The following is a 22,261-nucleotide window of genomic DNA, read 5'->3' on the forward strand; positions in this document are numbered from 1 at the left end:
ATGAAAGGTGTACATAAATGTATTATTTTATTGTTGGTATATCAGTATTTGAGAACTTTGTAGGCTATAATTTCCATTCTGGGTCACACTTTATTTAGCAGAGTTCATGTTTCCACGTAATTACTAATTACAGAGTAATTTTAATTAACTGAATGCATTTGGTGTGTAATTATGTCCTTGTATCTGCTTGTAATACTCATTCTTGTTATCAATAAGTAATGAATAGTAACCTATAATGCTGTAAAATAAACATAAAAATCTGAATTGTATGTAACTGTAACTATAGAAATGAAAATATTTTGGTGTGTGTGGTCTATAGTATACTGACACAAAAATGTCTTTATTTATTCATTTATTTTGTTCTGTAATGTCTTTGTATTTGCAATGTTTTTTTTCATACATACATTTATAGGGTTTTTTTTAAACCATGAAGGAACTAAGACCCTTTATGGCACAATATTCATAAAAGTTTCACATTATGTTAAATCATAATTTGCAATCTAACTTTAAAGATCATATCAAGGTTAACTTGGAGTTCTATTCGATTTGTTCTTTTATTCATCATAAAAAAGGTTCTAAAAGTTGTATTATTATTATTTAATAAGCTGTTGTTGTTGGTTTTTTGAGCAGATGTGAAACCTTCTGAAAGAGGTAAATAGTTTATTTGAAACATGTTTTTTTAATAATTATAATCTCTCATATGTATGACTTTCTTCTGGGGACACAAAAGTAGATATTTCTAAGAAACCTATTTGTTTATTTGGCCATGTAAAGAAAGCTCAAGGTATCCAGTGTTGCTTTGGGCTCCACTGGCTTGAGTAAATCATAAAAGTGTTATATATATATAATGTATTTATAAGAATGAGTTATATTCTGAGGATAGGTGGTTTTATGCAATTTTAGGGTTGTCAAATCATCCTAGTGATCATTTCTGTGGAATTGGACATGTTGCCATAGTCAAACCCAATAATTTTGGGGACATTTGTTGTCCCAACGAGCAGTGTTTGGTAAGGGTTAATGCTCAGTGTGTTAGGAAAAGTTGATGATCAGCCTCTTTACATGGAGAGGTGAATTATGCATCCGTTCCCTCGCTCATAGACAGATCTGTTTCACAGCGGCGCTCCTTCATCAGACTCTCAGTGTCTCTGGTCGTCCCCAGACTGGACGCGGCGGAGGGTCATGAAGGAGAACAGGTCCTCGTGTCAGGTGGAGCAGCTGTCCTGTGTGTGTCTGCTGGACTGCCATCGACAGACCCCCACCCGCAGCGCCGCAGGGTCCCCGGTCCGACACAGAGCCAGCGGGGCCGTGGGGGCCGTGTGCAACAGTCCCGACTGTGTGGTGACCGCCGGGCTGGAGCAGGGACGGCATGGGGCCGGCAGGGTGCTGGTCACCGGAGGGGCAGGATACTTCGGATTCAGACTGGGCCGCGCTCTGGCAGGACAAGGGGCCACAGTCTTTCTGCTGGACCTCCACAAGCCGTCTTGGGATATCCCTGATGGAGCCGTCTTCCAGCAGGTAAAGTGACACCGGAGAGGACAGCATTGGTGATATAGGGTTGAGGGGCAGCGGACTGTAACAGAAGCAGATGGGTGCCAGGTGCAGAGTACACAAGGTGAGGCAGGCCTTGAGTTTCAGCACAATCTTTCATGACTCCTCGCTGACATCAAACCGCTGGAGATCTGAACCGGCCATGTCAAGCTGAACTCCACAAAACCAAGTCTTACAACTTTTAATGGTTTAAAACCAGGTTTCTGAAGGTTTAGCTCAACTTCTTTAGTTTTTTTGGTGTATGATGATGCTCACATGGTTGGATCAGTGGTTGTGCACGTCTGTTCTTACAGCGGGGGAAACAATGCTCAATGCAACTAATAATATCATTGTTCATGGTTTTAGATAATTTTGTCTGTGATTTTAGCAAAATAAACAAAGGGGAAAACCTGATTGTGCGTATGCAAAAAGTACTCTACCAACCATTGAAACTTTGAATACTGGAATAGTTTGAATTAATTACATTTGATTACATTTAGAAACTAAAATTGTTCATCCACATGTATCCACATGTTCATGTCCCATGAATCATTTTCCAGAATTTTTTGGATCATAGTAATATGAATAACTTCTATGTTTTTTTTTTTTACATGGCAGTTTGAATGAGCATTGTCCTGAATCAGTACATTTGTGTGTGTTTTGCTTCAAGATTGATATCCGGGATTATGATGCCCTGTATAAGATCTGTGCAGGAGTGGATGTTATTTATCACACTGCTTCTTATGGGATGTCCGGACCTGAACAGGTCAGTGAATGTGAAATGAGAGTTCGGACAGAAACACACATCCATTCAAATATATGTCATGCAACATTACTTGAGGCTCAGTATATTAGTATATATTATTGTGCATTGAATCACAGTATATTAGTATATACATGTAGAACATTTTAGTGTGCATAAAACAGGCCATATGTCACATCATTAAATTGCTTGCTAAATGATTTATGTTCACTCATATTGTCTTATGGGTGAAACTTTAAGTTAAATTAGCTTTTTATTTGATTATATCTTGTACAGGATGGATCATACTAGCTTCAAAGTTAAGTGTACTTATGTGTTAAATAATATCCTTAATTTAGGACTTGTCTCCTACTAATATTTGAACTAACTCAATATAATACATTTAGAAATACTGTCAAAATAGGTAGAACAAGTACTTTATAAAAAATCATGTTTTTATATATTTGTGTTAGAACTGCTATTTTTTTTTACTTCTTTCTTTTGATTTTAAGATGTTAACATGTTGTGTTATGATCACTGACATGTTTATATTCACACAATGAACCATAATCAGATATTCATTCCATGACGTGATAGATGTAGATTTTATAAGATAATGTGAAAATTATTTTCATACTGTAATGATTCTGAGTGTGAAGGTTTGTTCTCCTGTCATTATGAATCCTACTGAAATGAAGTATTCTGGTCATAGTGTTTCTTGTTCTGCAGCTGAGGAGAAAGCAGATTGAATCAATCAATATTGGCGGCACCAATAATGTCATAAACGGTGAGCTTTCACCATAAGATTCACTGATTCTGCAACTATTAAAATAACCAGTTTAGTGTCTTATGATTTTTATTATATTATTATATTATATAAATGTAGTGGTGACATCATGTGTATCTTTTCCAAAGAGGACAAAATCTTAGAATCCATTGCAACAATATTAGTGCAATACTTAAGAAAGGGGACAGCAAAGAAAATGTTAAGCGTAAGAAGTTTCATGTCATTTGAAATATGTATCAGTCTGAGTCTTTGGTTGGTGTGTTGTAGTCTGTACGGAGCGAGGCATCTCTAAACTCATCTACACCAGCACAGTCAATGTGGCGTTCGCTGGCCGGGCCATCGAGGATGGAGATGAAGACTCGGTTCCCTGCGTGCCGCTGGACATGGTGAGATGGAGAAGTTACTCGCAGTTAGTAGAGTGTCTAAACAAAGTGAAACCAAAAATCCCAATTGCATCTGACCCAAGACTTATCTAGTCTTAAATGGACAAGCACCTTAAGAAGATGTGAAAATCTAATATTCCTTTACACATACCCAATATTTAATCACCTCAAACGGATCTGTTACAGTAGTGAAGCATCAGATGTGGTTGATAAGTGTGTGGCGTGAACTCAAGCTGTGCTGAAGAACAGCCTGAAGTTAAGGAAGGTCCACCTGACACTTCACTCGAGCGATGACGCCCAGAGCGCTTCACAAGTCTCCTGCTTTTGTCTGTCCAACCTTCATACATGAATATATACCATCTGATCAATCATACAACAGTACAGCTTACACACTCAGATTTCACTGCTGCTCATGTCTGACCGAGGTTGACTGACGTGTGATGGAAAAAGGGTTTAATATTTATGTATGTATTTATATATGCACTGTAAAAAATAAGTGTAATTTTAACTGTAAAATTTTGTAAAAACGCTACGGAAAAAAACTGATAATAGGTTAACAGTAAGTTCCCGTACTATATACAGGGAAAAACTGTAAAAGATCTAACAAAGCATTTAATGTAAATTTACAGTAAAATTCTGTTAATTATACAGCTTTTAGAAGTAAAAAAAGAACAAATCAATGTATAATTTACAGTCTAAAACTGTAAACTGATATTCCCAGAATTCCCTGCGTGACACTCCACGTTTGAAAGTATTTTGTTTAAATAATCATGTTTTTAAATAGTTCTTGTTATCAGTTATGTACATTTGAGCTTTATGTTACATCTTCTGTTGCTTAATGAAAGTTTTTTGCATTATTTAAGTATCACGTGTGTTACCATGATGGTGTTTTGTGTTTCCATAAATGTGCACCTTCTATATGTTAATATATACTTCTGCTTGTGGTGAAGCTACTTGTGATGAGCTTTGATACTTCATGTGGCTTTCTCTTATACAGTACCATCTTTATTATTATGGTGGTTGTCATTATTTTCAAGGTACAAAACAGATTTAATTTTGTGTGTTGTTGAATTTACTGGTTTATATTCACATTTTCTTGTTTGTAAATTACAGCTTTATATTGTAAAATTAACAGTTTTTGACGTAAATGTGTTTACAGTTTTCTGTATTTTTACAAAATTATTCTGGCAACCACAGCTGCCAAAAAGTTTTTGTAAAAACAACAAGAAATTTTTTACAGTGTGTATTTATTTATCAGTCAGAAAATACATTTATCAAATGAATTGGTCAGAAGACAGTGCACAGTTCATAGTTGGAGAAATTGTATTTATTTGAATTGATATCCTATGCTTAATTTGAGAACTGATATCCCATGACTAAGTAATTGTACTGTATATGGTTATCAGGTCTTGTCATTTGTTTAAATGTTTTTGTTTTCTTCTCTCTTCAAGCACATAGACCATTACTCCAGAACTAAAGCGATCGCTGAACGCATGGTGCTCGCTGCAGATGGGAGATCAACAAAAGGTACAGAAATGGAAACTTGTTGGTCTCTGAGGTTGATCCCGTTATTGCGCACAATAGCAATAAGCACAAGTATCATGTACCCTGCTCGTGTGTGTGTGTGTCCACTGCTGATGAGGTAGTGAGGTAACAGCTGCTATGGTTATGACCACAGCCACAACCTGTCAACCAGACCTGCTGACAATGTTTTACATTTAGACCTAGGCTTAATAATAAAGCCAAGGACTGGGTTCATTTCTAGCTCCTTGCAGAAGACAAAACTTTTTTTATCTAGAAATCAGGAACATTGCTTATTTAAGCAGTATGAAATCCATTTTTTTCTGGTTTACTTGTCAAGATCACTGTTAGAGTTATTTGATATCATGATATCATGTTAAACCAAAGATATAAAACCTATTTCGGCCTGTGTGATAACCCCGCCTATGCTATGGTTTTCCCAAGTACCTTGGAGTTTCATGTGAATACTGTAGCAGAGAATACTAGAGGACAACATATATTTTTGTCTTCATTCAGAGAGTGCAGCTAGAGAGAGAACAGGAAGAAAAGTGGTAAAGAGACTATTTACCAATGAGGCTATCATCTGCAACTTTTATTTTGCATTTTGAAGAATTAGTTGGAGAATTAATTTAGAATTAATTTTCAGATTGGAATATTTTGATGGATTATTTTTTTAAATAAATGTTTAAGATCTGAAGTAAACTACAAGTGCACATTTAAAACAATTAAGAATGCTTATTTGAGTTGATTCAAATGATAAAAATCTTGCTTATATTTATCCATCTATTTATTTATTTATGAATATGAAAAATAAAATCTTAAATTGCTAATGTAATATTGAGGTGTTGTTGTTGTAGGTGGTGGTCTTCTACACACATGTGTCCTGCGACCTTCTGGTATCTATGGTCCTGGAGAGAGAAGACATTTACACAGGGTGATGGTGAGTCCACTTATTCTCTAATTCTCTCTCCGTCTTTACCCTTTACCTCCTTTAATCTCTCTCTCAAACACACACACACACACACACACACATGCATGCACACAGGTCCCAGACAGTTGTACTCTGCAGTCTCAGCCTTGCCAATGTGCTTAGAGCTGTACAATATTAATGGAGTCTGTGAGAGGCTCCTGTTAAAGACTGCTTCAGCTGTACCTCTACATACAGACACATGACTGTCTGTGCTTCTGTTGTGCCTCTACCTAAAGACACATGACTGTCTGTGTTTCTGCTGTGATTCTACATACAGACACATGACTGTCTGTGCTTCTGTTGTCACTCTACATACAGACACATGACTGTCTGTGCTTCTGCTGTACCTCTACATACAGACACATGACTTTCTGTGCTTCTGCTGTACCTCTACATACAGACACATGACTGTCTGTGCTTCTGCTGTACCTCTACATACAGACACATGACTGTCTGTGCTTCTGCTGTGATTCTACATACAGACACATGACTGTCTGTGCTTCTGTTGTCACTCTACATACAGACACATGACTGTCTGTGCTTCTGCTGTGACTCTACATACAGACACATGACTGTCTGTGCTTCTGTTGTCACTCTACATACAGACACATGACTGTCTGTGCTTCTGCTGTGATTCAACATACAGACACATGACTGTCTGTGCTTCTGCTGTACCTCTACATACAGACATATGACTGTCTGTGCTTCTGCTGTACCTCTACATACAGACACATGACTGTCTGTGCTTCTGCTGTGATTATACATACAGACACATGACTGTCTGTGCTTCTGCTGTACCTCTACATACAGACACATGACTGTCTGTGCTTCTGCTGTACCTCTACATACAGACACATGACTGTCTGTGCTTCTGCTGTACCTCTACATACAGACACATGACTGTCTGTGCTTCTGCTGTACCTCTACATACAGACACATGACTGTCTGTGCTTCTGCTGTACCTCTACATACAGACACTTGACTGTCTGTGCTTCTGCTGTACCTCTACATACAGACACTTGACTGTCTGTGCTTCTGCTGTACCTCTACATACAGACACATGACTGTCTGTGCTTCTGTTGTCACTCTACATACAGACACATGACTGTCTGTGCTTCTGTTGTCACTCTACATAAAGACACATGACTGTCTGTGCTTCTGCTGTGCCTCTACATACAGACACATGACTGTCTGTGCTTCTGTTGTCACTCTACATACAAACACATGACTGTCTGTGCTTCTGTTGTCACTCTACATAAAGACACATGACTGTCTGTGCTTCTGCTGTGCCTCTACATACAGACACATGACTTTCTGTGCTTCTGTTGTCACTCTACATACAGACACATGACTGTCTGTGCTTCTGCTGTGATTCTACATACAGACACATGACTGTCTGTGCTTCTGTTGTCACTCTACATACAGACACATGACTGTCTGTGCTTCTGCTGTGACTCTACATACAGACACATGACTGTCTGTGCTTCTGTTGTCACTCTACATACAGACACATGACTGTCTGTGCTTCTGCTGTGCCTCTACATACAGACACATGACTTTCTGTGCTTCTGCTGTGATTCTACATACAGACACATGACTGTCTGTGCTTCTGCTGTCACTTTACAGACATACAGATGACTGTCTGCGCTTCTGCTGTGATTCTACATACAGACACATGACTGTCTTTGCTTCTACTGTCACTCTACAGACATAGAGATGACTGTCTGTGCTTCTGCTATGACTACATACAGACACATGACTGTCTGTGCTTCTGCTGTGCCTCTACATACAAACACATGACTGTCTGTGCTTCTGTTGTCACTCTACATACAGACTCATGACTGTCTGTGCTTCTGCTGTACCTCTACATACAGACACATGACTTTCTGTGCTTCTGCTGTACCTCTACATACAGACACATGACTGTCTGTGCTTCTGCTGTACCTCTACATACAGACACATGACTGTCTGTGCTTCTGCTGTACCTCTACATACCGACACATGACTGTCTGTGCTTCTGCTGTCACTTTACAGACATACAGATGACTGTCTGTGCTTCTGCTGTACCTCTACATACAGACACATGACTGTCTGTGCTTCTGCTGTACCTCTACATACAGACACATGACTGTCTGTGCTTCTGCTGTACCTCTACATACCGACACATGACTGTCTGTGCTTCTGCTGTCACTTTACAGACATACAGATGACTGTCTGTGCTTCTGCTATGACTACATACAGACACATGACTGTCTGTGCTTCTGCTGTGCCTCTACATACAAACACATGACTGTCTGTGCTTCTGTTGTCACTCTACATACAGACTCATGACTGTCTGTGCTTCTGCTGTACCTCTACATACCGACACATGACTGTCTGTGCTTCTGCTGTCACTTTACAGACATACAGATGACTGTCTGCGCTTCTGCTGTGATTCTAAATACAGACACATGACTGTCTGTGCTTCTGCTGTCACTTTACAGACATATAGATGACTGTCTGTGCTTCTGCTATGACTACATACAGACACATGACTGTCTGTGCCTCTGATATCACTCTACATACAGACACATGACTGTCTGTGCTTCTGCTGTGCCTCTACATACAGACACATGACTGTCTGTATCCTATATTGTGTACATATATTGTACATAGATATTCCCATTTACATGTGAATGTATGTACACACACACATTCACAGACTGGATTACAGCAGATTTCGAGTTTCCAGCATGCTTTGCTTCTGACGAGAGTAAATGTCATTTCATGTGTTTCAAGTTTTTTTTTTTTTTTTGATAAATATTAATGAGGAGATCTGTTAATGATTAACGTTCTTTTATTTTGGGTTTCTGGTATATCTGATTTTTTGGGGTTACATTTGAGAAGTAGAGCATGTGGTTAGGTTGACGAAGGGCTAAACAACATTAAAACTAGGTTACTTTTGCATGTACTTTACCTCAATACATGCAGTACATGTATATATAGGTATACATGTATACTGCATGAGTAAATGTATATTCATTATATTTATATACACACAAGACCATCTCTTACCACATTTACATCTTAATGTTATGCAGTGTATTACTGAATATAAAATACATACATTATGATAAGTAAATTGTCCCTAAACTATAGTCTCTCAGTTAGTGAGTGTTGATATCTCTGTGAAGGCAGACTGCAGAAGGCAGAGGCAAAGTTTCATGATTCTCTTCTCTTCTCAGGTGAATGTGGAGAGGAGGTTGTTCAGCTTTTGTTTTGGGGACCCTAATGCCAAGATGAACTGGGTACATGTGGATAATTTGGTGATGGCCCATGTTTTAGCAGCCAATGCACTGACTGCAGACAAAGCCTTTGTGGCGGTATGTGTGGCATGATAGTTATTCATTTATTACAGATATTTATAGTGTATTCATGGCTTATTTGTGCTTTTCAGAGTGGACAGGTCTACTTTATCAATGATGGAGAGTCTGTCAATGTCTTTGAATGGTTGACACCTCTGGTGAGTAGCAATCAAACAAATTATCTTTAATTAATGCATGTGTATTACAATTATTTGCTACATTAAGGTACTGTACCTTTATCTATCTCCAGTTTGAAAGACTGGGTTATGGTCGGCCATTGATTCACCTGCCTGTGTCTCTGGTCTACTCAGCAGGTGGGACTAATGTGAAATAATAATAAAAAAAGATTTTGTTTGTTTGCATTGCTAATACAACTGTATCAAGCACTCTTGTCTTCTCCAGCAATTTTGATGGAGCGACTGCATGTGGCTCTGAGTCCTATAATGGAAATTCCATTACTTCTGACAAGAAACGAGGTAAATGTGCTCCCTCCAGCCTTTATTACATTATGTCTTGTCTCATATATATATATATATATATATAGTTAAGTTAAGCTTTAAACTTATTCAAGCTCACCTAAAACAGGCAGGTGCATGTAAAGAGGCCTTGCAAAAAGTAAAGATCTATATTAAGATCTATATTGTATATTGTATATTGTATATTGACGAAATTATATCAAGATATAATTTTAAGAATTTTGTCATTTAAGCAATAGCATTACTGCTGCCACAAGGCAACAGCTTTAGCCTGAGTATGGCATCTTGGATTACCATTACCATAGGTCCTTCCTTTAGCTCTCCTTAACATACTCAGTGGCTCTAGTACTCCTGCACTCAACATTTATCTGCTCTGATAAATCATATGATCAAGCATCTGTATCTCTGGGACACAACAGACTGCTTGTGTGTCCTCCAGCTGTGTCTGGGATGGTAGTAAAGGGTGACACCCGAGCTGTTATAAAGGCTGAGCAAGAAAGAGTTGCGTTAGATCTGGGTGTGGACTGGCATTGTGTCATGCATTAGTCATTAGAAACAGAAGCCATGAGCCGAAGGGGTGATTCTGGTCAGAGGGCGGCAGGTTTGATGATTGCTTTGTGAATAAACATGGGACACAAGCTCTGGATTTTTGAGTTTGAGAAGGACAAGTAAAGTGCCACTGGGGAAAGAAACACACACACAAGAACAGTGTCACACTTATATCAGAGATAATTGTACCCATCTCTTATGAACATGATATTTCATAATTACATTTATTTCTACTTTCATTTTGAACAATATACAGTATATCATTTTGAAACCAAACAAACCTTGTATTTTATTATTCAACGGAATGACATGCATACATTTTCTCCAAATACTTTGCCTATTTATAATATGTAATTTATAATATTATTCACTGTGTCATGTATTATGTTTTGAGAGTGTTAGGAGTTTGCATTGTGCTTTGTGGTGTTCAGTCCACTAGATGGCACTATCATGATTATTTGCAGATCAACTCCAAAGGGACAAACTGTTTGGAGAATAGATGGATGGATCCAAAGTTTATGCCAAGCTATCCTTTAATCTTATTTGTTTGGACAGTTGTGAAGCAGGTAAATGGAATGCATCAAATAGTAAGAATGAAACCTATTTGTGTTTGGTTGAGCACCAGGAGTGCTGATATTTAGTCCAACAGCAATGGGCAATCCTCTCCAGTTAAAGAGAACGTGATGTATGTCACTGAAATATATGTCCTTTTTTAGGGCAGGACTATGGAGGAGTTTAAAGTGCCCCTATTTTGGGTAATGAAAGGTTCATATTGTGGTTTTGGGAGTCCCCAACAACAAGTTGACATGCATGCAACACATTCATTGTCTTATAATATGCATTTTTTTTTTACCTTACTTGTTCAATGTCTCCAAAACGATTCGCTCAATGATTCATTTTTCCAAACCCTTCCTTTGCGTGTGTTAATATGCAGTGATTGGGCCAACTGGTCTCATTTTCATTTCATCGTGAGCCTGTGAAGTCTGATAAAGCAGTGTTTGTGAGCGCAGTGCTGCTTTGTGTACAGAGTTACTGTGAAACCGCTATTTTTACTGCTTCAAAAGCAACACCTAGTGGCAGAAAATGAATTCAGACGAACCGAAAAGAGCAACAAGAGAGCGGGCAATATGCTAATGTTTCATGTTGACGTCAACATCGAAGGGCTTGGGATTCATTTGAAAAATGACTTTCTTTTGAGAGACAATAAGTTTATACATGGTGCACTTTTCAGGAAGTTTTCATTCACTTAGAGCAGTGTTACACATTCATTTTCAAAAACGCATAATAGGGGCACTTTAAGAAAAACTGTTTATAAGCCTGTTTATACATGTTTTATTATGAGCTTCCCATGAATGAACACTTACATACCTCTTTGAAAATCCACTGGGACTGCTGGGCAAAAATGACATCAGCTATCTAATATTCAGAAGCTAAGCTGCTGAGGTTAATATTGTACCCCCTTGCCCCCCACACAGTTTTCAGACTGCTCCTATGGCCCTGGTCTAGACACCAGTGTGCTGTCGGGTCAGGGACATCTGGCTCAGTGGACACTTTCCATGTAGATACCCAATCTGTAGACTGGTAAGGGGAGAGAGACTGTGGGGGCATTTCACCTTGTTACAGAGCGGCTCTATGTAAAAGTAATGCCAGGTAAAAGAAGGTCATCAAAGCCATTAGTAAATGTGTAGCCCTCAGAATCTGATCTGTTGAACCCAGAGTCCATCTCTCAGCGTCGTGTCCAGCTTCAAGACAACCTGACAGTGACAGCAGTTCCCCCAAACACCTTAATGCTCTCATTGTTTCCTCTGGAGGATTTGAACCATTAAAACAGACCCCTGTGAAGAACAAGCATATTTTTAAAAAGGGTTGTTATTACGGATATAATAGACTTGAAAAGAAAGTACAAACTGAATTTAATGAATTAAATTAAAATCTATTATAGTTTAAATTTATATTAAATGCAACTTCAGCTTAAGAGTGATTATTATTATTATTATTATTATGTTTTTTTGCCTAATTATTAGGGACTTATTTAGTACATCTTTATATGTGCTTAAGTACATCTTTATATTTTATAATTATATGGTCAACTAAAACATATTTCATAAGCTTCTGAGGTAAACAAAAATATTATTTAATCTTTTTTCATTTATTCAATATATTTGTAATTACATCAGTTAAGTGATAAAAAATAAACAGTTTAGTACATGTAAAATATATTAACTTTAAATGTAACATCTAACAAAACACCACAGTTAAATTATTATAAAGTGCTTCATGTGTGCTTTAAGTATATTTCACAAAATATTATAAAAATTATATGAAATGCACTTCTAAGTTAGAACTTTTATTTTGAAATTATAACAAAGTGCACTTTTTATAATTGTGTTAAACGCTTACAAATACACTTAAAGCAGCCTTTTAATTAAGTTTTTATAAATGAACTTGTAAGATTTGGCGTACCGTACAAGGTCACATTCAGCACACTTCTTCTCCACGAGAGGAAGCCCCTCAGCTGTTTGTGAACGCGTGTGACTGCACTGTGTGTCTGATGTGAGATCTGACACCGCCGTCTCACCTCTGCATCTCTCTCAGGTGAGGAACATTGCTGTCAGTCACACCTTTAAAATCGAGAAGGCACAGCGAGAGCTGGGCTTCAGTCCTCAGAGGTTCAGCCTGACGGACTCGGTGGATCAGTACCTGCGGAGCCGAGCGTCAGCTTCACTGATGAACACACAGCATCACGTCCTGCTGCTCCTGCTGCTCCTGATGGGGTTCAGCGTCCTCCTCCTGACCCGCTCTGCTGGAGGGGGGTAACACACTTCACTGTTTCAGTCTGGAGCCCTGTAGGGTTTGAACTAGGTCTGGTCGATATAGTGAACTCAAAATGATCAGGACAGGTCATAAACCCATTTTAATGCTTAAACTAATTTGAATGCTTCTTTTGTCTGTGCCTAAGAGCATTGAAAGGGTTTGTTCACCCAATTAATTACTCTCTTATGTTATTTCAAACCCTGAAATCTTTGGTTCATCTTCCAAACACACATTAAGATATTTTAAATGAATGCTGAACATTTTCTGTCCCTCCATCTGAAAGTCCAGGTAACCAAAATGTTGTAAACCCAAAAAGGTCATTAAGGGACCGTGAAACAAATTCAAATGAATTGAGCTGTTTTATCCAAGTATTGTATAGTATAAGAGATATAATCTTTTTATTTTTATCAGATGTCCTTTTGGCTTTTATTTGCATATTAACATCCAGTAAACACAGAGGCTCAGATGTGTGTGTGTGTGTGTGTTATGGGTCTTATGGGATTGACATAGCATGATGATGAGTAAATATTGACATATTTTTCATTTCTGGGGTGAACTGTTCCTTTAACAATTATGTTTTTAAGTATTTTTTAAACTTCAGTAATCCAATTCAAAAATCATCTATCAAAACTGTTCATGGAAAAAAAAAATCATGCATGATTATTGCTGTTTATTGCTCTATTGGTGCAAGTAAATGTCATGCAATGATTATTTTAAATGATAAAACTGTTTTTTATGTGTTCAACATTTTGACACTACTGTAATAAACTACAATTGCTGTTAAATTCAGATTATTATATTGAGATTTGTTAAAAGGCAGAAATATATATTTTTATTTATTTATTTATTGATTTTGAAGCCATTTCACTCTCCCCTATTCTGATCCTACAGTGTTTTACTAAAAAAACCACAAGCACACCACCTCAGAAACAAAAATCACTTGATCATTGTATATGACAAATATAACCTGCATGGGGACAAGTGTCTCACTCTTTGACTGTGACTGACAAATACATTGATGTTTGTTAGTACTTAGACCAGCATGAATGTATTATTAAGTCTGCAGTCCATGTACTCTGAATATTTGGAGGCAAGGAAATCTAATAAAACAGCAGTGATCTTTCCAGCCGGCAAATGTCATGTACATCAAACATGTTGTTTGTGATGCTGGAAAAGTTAGCGCGGGTGAATTCTGCAGTTGTCTAGTTTATTTGACTCCTAAGTGATAAGATTATTTGCCTATGGTCTTCCACAAAATGAAGTGTATTTATAGGTGCACTTCCTAAATGTGCTCACTGCAAAAGAAACACTTGTTTATTTCAGCACACACTGTTTTTCATTCTTATTATTATTTTCAAAATTTATATATTATATTATTATATTATTTATTTTTGATTTGTCCTGGTGTCTAAAAGGTGTGTAGCAATCATATTTAACAGCATGTATACGTTTGAAGCATTAATGGTATTCATAAATGCCAATGAAACGTTTTATATTCTGAAGCTGTACTAAAGGCAAGTGTGTACAGATATAATCTTTGATTTTGTGTTGTGAATCCTCTTGTTATTAAAGCATTTAATTTTTTTAAAGGTTTACCTCATCGTCATTCCCAAATATACCATAAGACGGCTCCAAAAATCACTTACACAATGCAATAATCCCTCTTCTGTATGGAAGCCTGTTTCTACCACTGAATAAATAATAAAACAAGGTTCTGCCATTTTGTATCCCACAGTTCAGACTTTTTTTCTCAGATTTGTGTGATAAAAGTTCATAGTGATGCTATACAGAGTGAACAGTGACTATGAGTCCTATAGTTAAACTAATAGAAAAAGCTGAAAACACACAACCTCAGGGTGACTTGATCTTATTTAAAGCATGTAGGCTACATGCTAGAACAGATTTGTTTGCAGTAAAGCTAACGGCTTTGTCCATGTGTGCAACTCCGGCCTTGACCTGCTGTGAAATAACTACATTTCTACAAAAAAAGACATAAAATGTAGCTGTTATTATGTTGGATGTGTCATTATTAAATGAAACCAGAACAAGTATAATTGGTTCATTCATACAGTTTTATTTCCTGGATAACCCAAGTAAGATATTATTCATGGCGTTTACACACAGAAAGGCATCTACAGTATTTCTGAGAATAAATGGTAATAATAATAACCAGTAATTATTTCACGAAGCACATCACATTTTACAATCTGCAGCTGATAACAGTAATGAAGAAAGCTTTTTAAAGTCTTTTACTGAAAGCACTGAGCTCCACTGATTCCAGCGTGAAACAACCATCAACTCCAGACGAAAGAGGGAACAGATTCTCAACACATATAAACACAATGTGTCTGTGTTATTGCTCGTTTGACCGGTAAGATTATAACTCTGATTGTTAAGACAATTCTATTCAGAGAACATAGTTGGTCTTACATGTAAGATTTGGTCAATTTACCTCTTTGTACATTTCAAGAACACTGCTGAAGTTAAAAACTTTTTCTTTTATCTTGAGCACAATATCATATTCCTGCTGCACATTAACATCTGATCATGCACACTGTGGCCCTTTCAACACAACGCTGACCAAGAAGCATATCATTTAGTAAAGGTTTGGATGGCCTTTTAAAACAAAAGCAAACTTGTGTAGCTCAGGGACCTGAGCACCTGTTTCATAAACACCGAAATAAAGCAATGAGATCAGTAATGCAAAACACCACAGTATATTCTGCTTCCTCAAGACAATATTTAAATATTTTTCTTTGTCTATAAACATTTCCTTGCTATCTCTTCCTGCTTTTAAGGCATTAGTCATATATAAAAAAAAACGTTCTTTCTTTCTCTCTTTCTTTTTCTCTCTACATGGCACTTTCTTAGTCATCTACGCAATATTTTGAGCTAAAAAGTCAAAGCCTGCTTATACTTAATCTCCAACTCAAGCCATTTCAAAATGTTGCAAATCAAACCTGAACATTGTTGATCCTGATTAAGTAGCGCATGGTTTGCATTATGAAATACAAGTTATCAAAGACATAAGCCGACTTTTGTTAGACTGATTGATATTGTTAGACTGAGGCGAGAAATACATTGAAAAACATAATCTGAAAACTATGGAAGCCGTGTCCTCCACAAAAACAAACCAAGGTAATTTTGACTTTTTATCTCACAATTCTGACTTTTTTCCCCTTAGAACAGAGTTCGTATATTGCATTTCTATAATATGCAATAAGGAGGTGTAAAGTCATAATTGAGTTATAAAGACAAAATTGTGAGATATAAATTAAAATGCGAGATAAACTTAATTGTGAGATACAAAGCCAAAATTGCGATATATAAAGTCAAAATTGTGCAATAAAAAAAACTCTCCATTGCGAGATATAAAGCCAGAATTGTGAGATATAAACTCAATGTTACAATTACAGTGTTATATATTTTTATTCAGTGTCGGAAACGTGCTTCCATAGAAAACAGTGAATGAATATCAAACAAGAACATTTATAAAACCTCTGGACCACAACAATAAAAGAAAAAAACAACTATTAAATAAATAACAGAACAAAGTAAAAACAGAACTGACCATAGGTTTGTGATCTAAAGTGCACAGTTTCACAGTGGTGTTTAATGAACGTCAGAACAAAGTGCTGGGATCTTGAGCGGTGTGTCTGTCAAACATTTATCTACTGTTTGCTCTAAATTAACTATTCACACTGAGACGCAAGAGAATTTCAAGCATATTGCATATTTACACAAGCTAATTGCTATCACAACAAAGCATTGAGGTAACCGATCAATTTATAAAAAGAGGCAAACGGTATTACCTCAAATACAAGAAATCACTGAATTCACATGCTGGATTTTTGTTTAAATAATAATAAAGAAAGAACTTTAATGTTGCTTGTGACATTTCTAGACACTTTAAATGTATGGCTACACATTGTCCTACTGAATTCTTTGAATGCAATTAATCACATGCGATTGTCATGCGCATCTTGTCACTACGGCTCTGTGTAGTAAACGCCGCTCCGTCTGAAAGCAGGTTGATTTACTGCTAATCACGGGACCGGCTTTAACGACAAGATGCATGTAACAATCTCATGCGATTAATTGCACAGCCATAAATCTATGTTTTTAAATGTGTATCAGAAGGATCTCACAAAAACATGTCTGAGAAAGAAAGTCTGTAATTACTGCAATTCTTTTCTTTGGACCAAATTTAGCTGAAACTAGCTAAAAAAAATCTAATTTGATCTTTTTATTATTATTATTTTTAATATTTTTGCATGTTTAAGTTTTGGTCTTCTACACAGATGTGGTTCTGTTCTCAAACCCGAAGCACAGATGCACTCAGGTGTCTCATATGGCTGTATCACAGAGATCCACACATCTCATGTGCCTCAGTCACTGGATTAAGACACAGAAAAGAACAAAAACCTGCGTGCATTAGCAGGTTTTGGATGTGGATGGTTTGGTGTTGTATATCGTGTAAAGGCACAGGTTTTATAGTGCAACTGACACGTTCACACAAAGACCACAGCACTATTAAAACTCAACACGTCCATCAAATTCATTCATACTGCCATCTCACTGACTCTGCCCAGCCCTGTTCTCACTCAGGTCCTCTTTGGTTTTCTGAATGCAGGTGAAGATTTCTTTAAACAGGGCCCTGTATTCTGGCTGATGGAGCTCGTGTGCGAGGCAGATTGTGGTTCCCTGGTTCCTCTGTGCAGGGGCGGTGGGCGTCTGGACGGCTTTGTGGCTGAGGCGGTCTGCCCCCTGCTGGCAGCGGCGGAGCAGCTCTTCGTATTTCACCTGTAGTGCGCTGTACTGCGCGTCCACCTCGTTGAGAAGCGAGATCCCGCGCTGCTTCACCGCTTGAGCTCGGCGGATGCACGTGTGCTCGTGTCCACGCTGGATATCTTCAGCTCGAGTCCCGCGGGCGTAGCTCTCGCTGCTGCAGCGCCGCCTCCTCTGAGGAAGCTCCGCCCCCAGCCCCACCTCCTCCTCAGGCCCCGCCCCTACACTGAAGAATACACTGTCGGGCAGCAGCACGTCTGTCAGTCTTGTGCCGGACGACTCAGAGCGCCACAGCTGCTGGAGCTCCTCCACCTCGGCCTCCAGCTCGGCCTGTCGACGGCGCGCTCCCTCCAGCAGACTCAGACGCTCCTCCAGAGCCATGTTTTCTTGCACCGTCAACTCTGTCTCGCGCTCAGCCTCCACCCGTCGGACTCTCTCGGCCGCCAGCTGCTCCTTGAGGTCATGGAGGGTGGACTTCTCCTTCTGCAGACCCTCTGAGCTCCAGTACCTGCAAGATGAGTGCATCATGAGTCCACTCAACCATTCTTCAGGAGTTGTTTATTATGACAGAGCATATGGAGAACAAACTGCTACTGAACGGTTCCATAATCCTCGTAAGAAAATATTGCCACCCAGAAGAATGTGCAAAATTATGATACTCAGTTTGTAAAAACATGTGATCAATATTCATAATAAGAGGGAAGTAGTATAGAGGAGTATAAATGCTAACACAGTGGTTCTTAATACTATTTTAATGATGTAATATTAATTACATTTTAAAATTAATAATGTCAATAATTTTAAGTTATGCGGTTTGCACATAATATGTAATGAGTGTCTGAAGTTTATGTTTGAGCAGAACAATTTAGGGCAGATTTTAAGGGATATCCCCAAAATATAAAATTAAAAAAAAAATTATAAAATAGACTTTTATGAAAAATAATTATATATTATTTAAAAATAAAATCCTGAAATAAATATATTTATTACTTTGTAAATTATTTTATCATTTTAATATATTCTGTATTATGTAGTTAATCATTTTAAATGTTTCTAATGGCAACACAATATTAATGTATATTATGTATAAGTGAATATTGTTTTATAATTTAATTATTTTATTATTAAAAATACAGTAAATACAGTAGATTCCACACAATGTAGTCATTTAATAATTTTAAAGTGAATTTAGGAAACAGAATATGAATGTTTATTATGTAAAAAGGATATTTACTTTGAGAAGGTGAGTTATAAAATGATGGATGTTTTTTAAAAACTAACTTTGAATGAATGCAGTAATAGTAGAAATAACGGAAATAGCAATCTAACTTATATAAACGACATATATAAATATAATATTGGTCAATACTGTAAAATAAATTTGGGCTAATAACAGATATTGTTGGATGGATGTTATGCGATTATGAATAAACTTTTTTGAGATGTATCCACAGAAACCTGTTGCTCATTGTCTCACAGGGCCTGTCACACACTGTTTACAGCTCCACATTAGCCTCAGCGGTGTTGATCAGGGATTACTCAGACTCTATATCTCTACTGTACAAGCAAGATTTTCAGCACAGGGTCACACAATCAACCATGCAAGAGCTCTCCAGTGACGAGCTGAGACATGAGTGCGTGGGTGTTTGTGTGCTGCTGATGGGAATGATAGGCATGTGTTGGCGTCATGAGGCTCACTTGTCTCGTTGCAGATCATAGATTTCTTTCAGACAGGACATGCTTTGTGCAGCGAGGCTGCGGCGTGCAGCTGCCAGATCTCTCTTGGACTGAGACGCCTTCAGCTCGTCCACCTGCTTCTGGAGACGCTCCATGTGAGTCTGCAGGCCGTCTATGGTCTCGCTCAGACTGCAGATAAACAACAATGAGTCGATGCGTGTACAGCGCTGTCTCAGAGGGAGCTGGACGTGTCCTCACCTCTGGATCCGCTGCTGGGCCGTGCGGTTCTCCAGCACCAGACTTTGGTTGCTTTTCTCCAGGTCTCGTGCTGATAGGTCCAGCTGCTCGTAAAGTCCGGCTTGCTGCTCGTTCATCTGCCTCAGGAGATCCACCTGCTTGCTCAGGTACTGCCAGAGACACAACAGGTGCAAGCCTTCACATATCTGACCATCAGACACAACTAAATCTGGGGATTTTCCTCCCTAGAGCTGGGGGGTATTTAAATATCCATTATATATTCACTCTAAACTAGGGAACATTATATACTCAAGTTTTTTTAAAACCATTTATTTTCACCTACAACATTCAAACCGGTTATACCAGCTGAAGAATGCACTGTGTCATGCATCTTTTGACCTTTAAATCAAGAACACCATGCACTGTTATCAGATGAATTCATCACATGCATGTGAATGTGGCATCCAGGTTGAATGCTGGAAATGAATGCAATGTTGAAATCATTTGGTAGAGCGATCAAATAATCAAAACGAAGGTCACATTTGTAAGTCTGATTTTGTAATGTAACTTTTTCATCAGCTTTCTCCAACTTTAGTTTCTCCATGACAAACGTAAACCACGCCAACTTCTCATTAAATACTAAGACCTGGAACAGGACATTTTAAATCCATACAGCATAAGATCTGTGCCATGGGGGAAGAGTAAACCAAACCAGATGTGGTGGATTGTGGGAGACGTGTCACCTCGATCTCCTGCAGCTGCTCGTGATTGGTGGAGTACATCTGCTGGAGACCCTGCTCCAGCTCATGGTTCCTGTCCAACAGAGTCTTTCCCAGCTCAGCGGCCAAGTGGAGATCTGTCTCCACACACACACACACACACACACACACACACACACACACACACACACACACACACACACACACACAGGAGACAGAACAGTAAACACTCAGTGTACTCAGTGGGCGTTATCCTGCCAAACCAGAGGCAGGAATGCTGAAGAGCAGAACCAGACGCCCAAACACAGATCAACAACACACTTCCTCACAGTATATAGTCCTATGATGATATTTAGTCTCACCGTGCTCCAGATCCTTCCTGCTGTACCACACCTCCTCTTCATTGCCATCAAATTCTTCTTCTACTGTCACGTCCGTCAGCATCTCGGCTCCAGGGAGAGCTTTAAGCCGACAGGAATCGCCCGTTTAGTTTCTCTTCCCGTTTATTTTGAGACATCTGATGGATAAACGCAGCTGAGCGTCAGCCCGGTTCTCAACGCTTCAATCCTAGCGGTGTAACCGGTGTTTACGGCAACGTGGCACTCAGACTCAGCGATGTAGCGTAGACTGGATAACAACAAGAACGGAGCTTTGCGTTGACCAATTGGAGGGCGGGGGCGGGGCTTTGGTAGCGTCTTGTCCAATGACGGGCTGGATAGAATTCCCAGTTACAATTTTACTAGTGGTCTGACCAAAAAATAAAAATAAAACAATAAATAAATAAACCTTTACAATGTCATTCTGATATAGAAAAGGAAAAAGACATATGGGCACAATGTCCTCTGTCTATACAGTATATGCTTTCCAACTGAAGATTCATGAGATTTATACCTTTGAGCTATTTCAGAGAACTGGTTTATCATTGGTTGATCTACATTCTTTTCATTAGTCAAGGTTCACTTACACAATTCATGCCAAATTTACAAAAAGTCTAATCATTAATGTGCAAAAAAAATAAATAATTGCTTGACAGTTTATGACATGCAACTAGATGAATAATTTTGCATTTAATGACTTATACGATGAACTAAAGACTATGTTTTGAGGGGTAAGACTATTGCACAGAAATCTATATAATACATTTTGAGTGACATGACATTAGCAACTGATAATGTAGGAAACCGCAGATAAATGTACGTAATCAATTGCATGAATGTACAAAAGCAATCATAACTTGTCAAAAGAATGATAATCTGGTTTTATGATGTGTATAAATGACTAAATGATGTGGAGGTTGTACAAGCAGTTTTGAGAATTTCACATCTGATTTGAGAAATGCACCAAAGCGATTTACCCACAACTTAACATTATTCACCTTATAGTTGGTATTTACTTACATTTACTTAAGTGATTTAAAAAGGGTGACCCTTTTCCCATCTACCAATCACCTAACAACCACCAAACAATAAGTTGATTTACGATACTTACAGTTTTTCTCAGTCGCTTTGGTACATTTCTCGAATCAAACTCACAATTTGCAAAACAGTAAGTGCATTTCTCAAAACAATTTGTACAAATAGCAAAACACCATGGATAACCTGCAAAAGCCAGTCTCTTGCTCAAAATCCTTAGTTCATCTCTCAAAAGTAAATATCTGTGTCAATGAACATATCAGTGCCATCAGAATGACAACTCCTTGTGTCATAGTTTCGTATAAGACAGTCAAA

At 38.1% G+C, this 22,261-nt stretch overlaps 2 protein-coding genes across 2 annotated transcripts; one reads left to right on the forward strand and one right to left on the reverse strand.

Moving 5' to 3' along the window:
- The first annotated feature begins 820 nt into the window (after positions 1–820).
- sdr42e2 (short chain dehydrogenase/reductase family 42E, member 2) lies at positions 821–13,319 on the forward strand. Its single transcript, XM_026200690.1, has 11 exons — positions 821–1,515; positions 2,198–2,293; positions 2,999–3,056; positions 3,324–3,442; positions 4,891–4,966; positions 5,818–5,900; positions 9,155–9,292; positions 9,367–9,432; positions 9,525–9,588; positions 9,677–9,750; positions 12,895–13,319. The coding sequence occupies exons 1-11, from the start codon at positions 1,180–1,182 to the stop codon at positions 13,114–13,116; spliced, it is 1,332 nt and encodes a 443-aa protein (XP_026056475.1). The 5' UTR covers positions 821–1,179; the 3' UTR covers positions 13,117–13,319.
- A 1,847-nt stretch (positions 13,320–15,166) lies between these two features.
- On the reverse strand, positions 15,167–21,202 carry LOC113052984 (cerebellar degeneration-related protein 2-like). The gene is made up of 5 exons (XM_026217552.1): positions 20,897–21,202; positions 20,559–20,671; positions 19,837–19,985; positions 19,600–19,767; positions 15,167–18,409 (listed from the first exon to the last, which is right to left on the reverse strand). Exons 1-5 carry the CDS (start codon positions 20,976–20,978, stop codon positions 17,689–17,691), a joined length of 1,233 nt encoding a protein of 410 aa, XP_026073337.1. The 5' UTR covers positions 20,979–21,202; the 3' UTR covers positions 15,167–17,688.
- Between the last annotated feature and the right edge of the window lie 1,059 nt (positions 21,203–22,261).

Source organism: Carassius auratus, chromosome 3, assembly GCF_003368295.1.
Source record: "Carassius auratus strain Wakin chromosome 3, ASM336829v1, whole genome shotgun sequence".
In the NCBI taxonomy this organism is placed as follows: Eukaryota; Metazoa; Chordata; class Actinopteri; order Cypriniformes; family Cyprinidae; genus Carassius; species Carassius auratus.

Coding starts and splice junctions, on each gene's coding strand:
- sdr42e2 (XM_026200690.1), top strand. CDS start 1,180: ATGAAGGAGAACAGGTCCTCGTGTCAGGTGGAGCAGCTGTCCTGTGTG. Junction 4,967..5,817: donor AGATGGGAGATCAACAAAAG/GTACAGAAATGG, acceptor TTGTTGTTGTAG/GTGGTGGTCTTCTACACACA. Junction 9,751..12,894: donor TACTTCTGACAAGAAACGAG/GTAAATGTGCTC, acceptor CATCTCTCTCAG/GTGAGGAACATTGCTGTCAG.
- LOC113052984 (XM_026217552.1), bottom strand. CDS start 20,978: ATGCTGACGGACGTGACAGTAGAAGAAGAATTTGATGGCAATGAAGAG. Junction 19,768..19,836: donor GCCCAGCAGCGGATCCAGAG/GTGAGGACACGT, acceptor GTTTATCTGCAG/TCTGAGCGAGACCATAGACG. Junction 18,410..19,599: donor TATGATCTGCAACGAGACAA/GTGAGCCTCATG, acceptor CTCATCTTGCAG/GTACTGGAGCTCAGAGGGTC.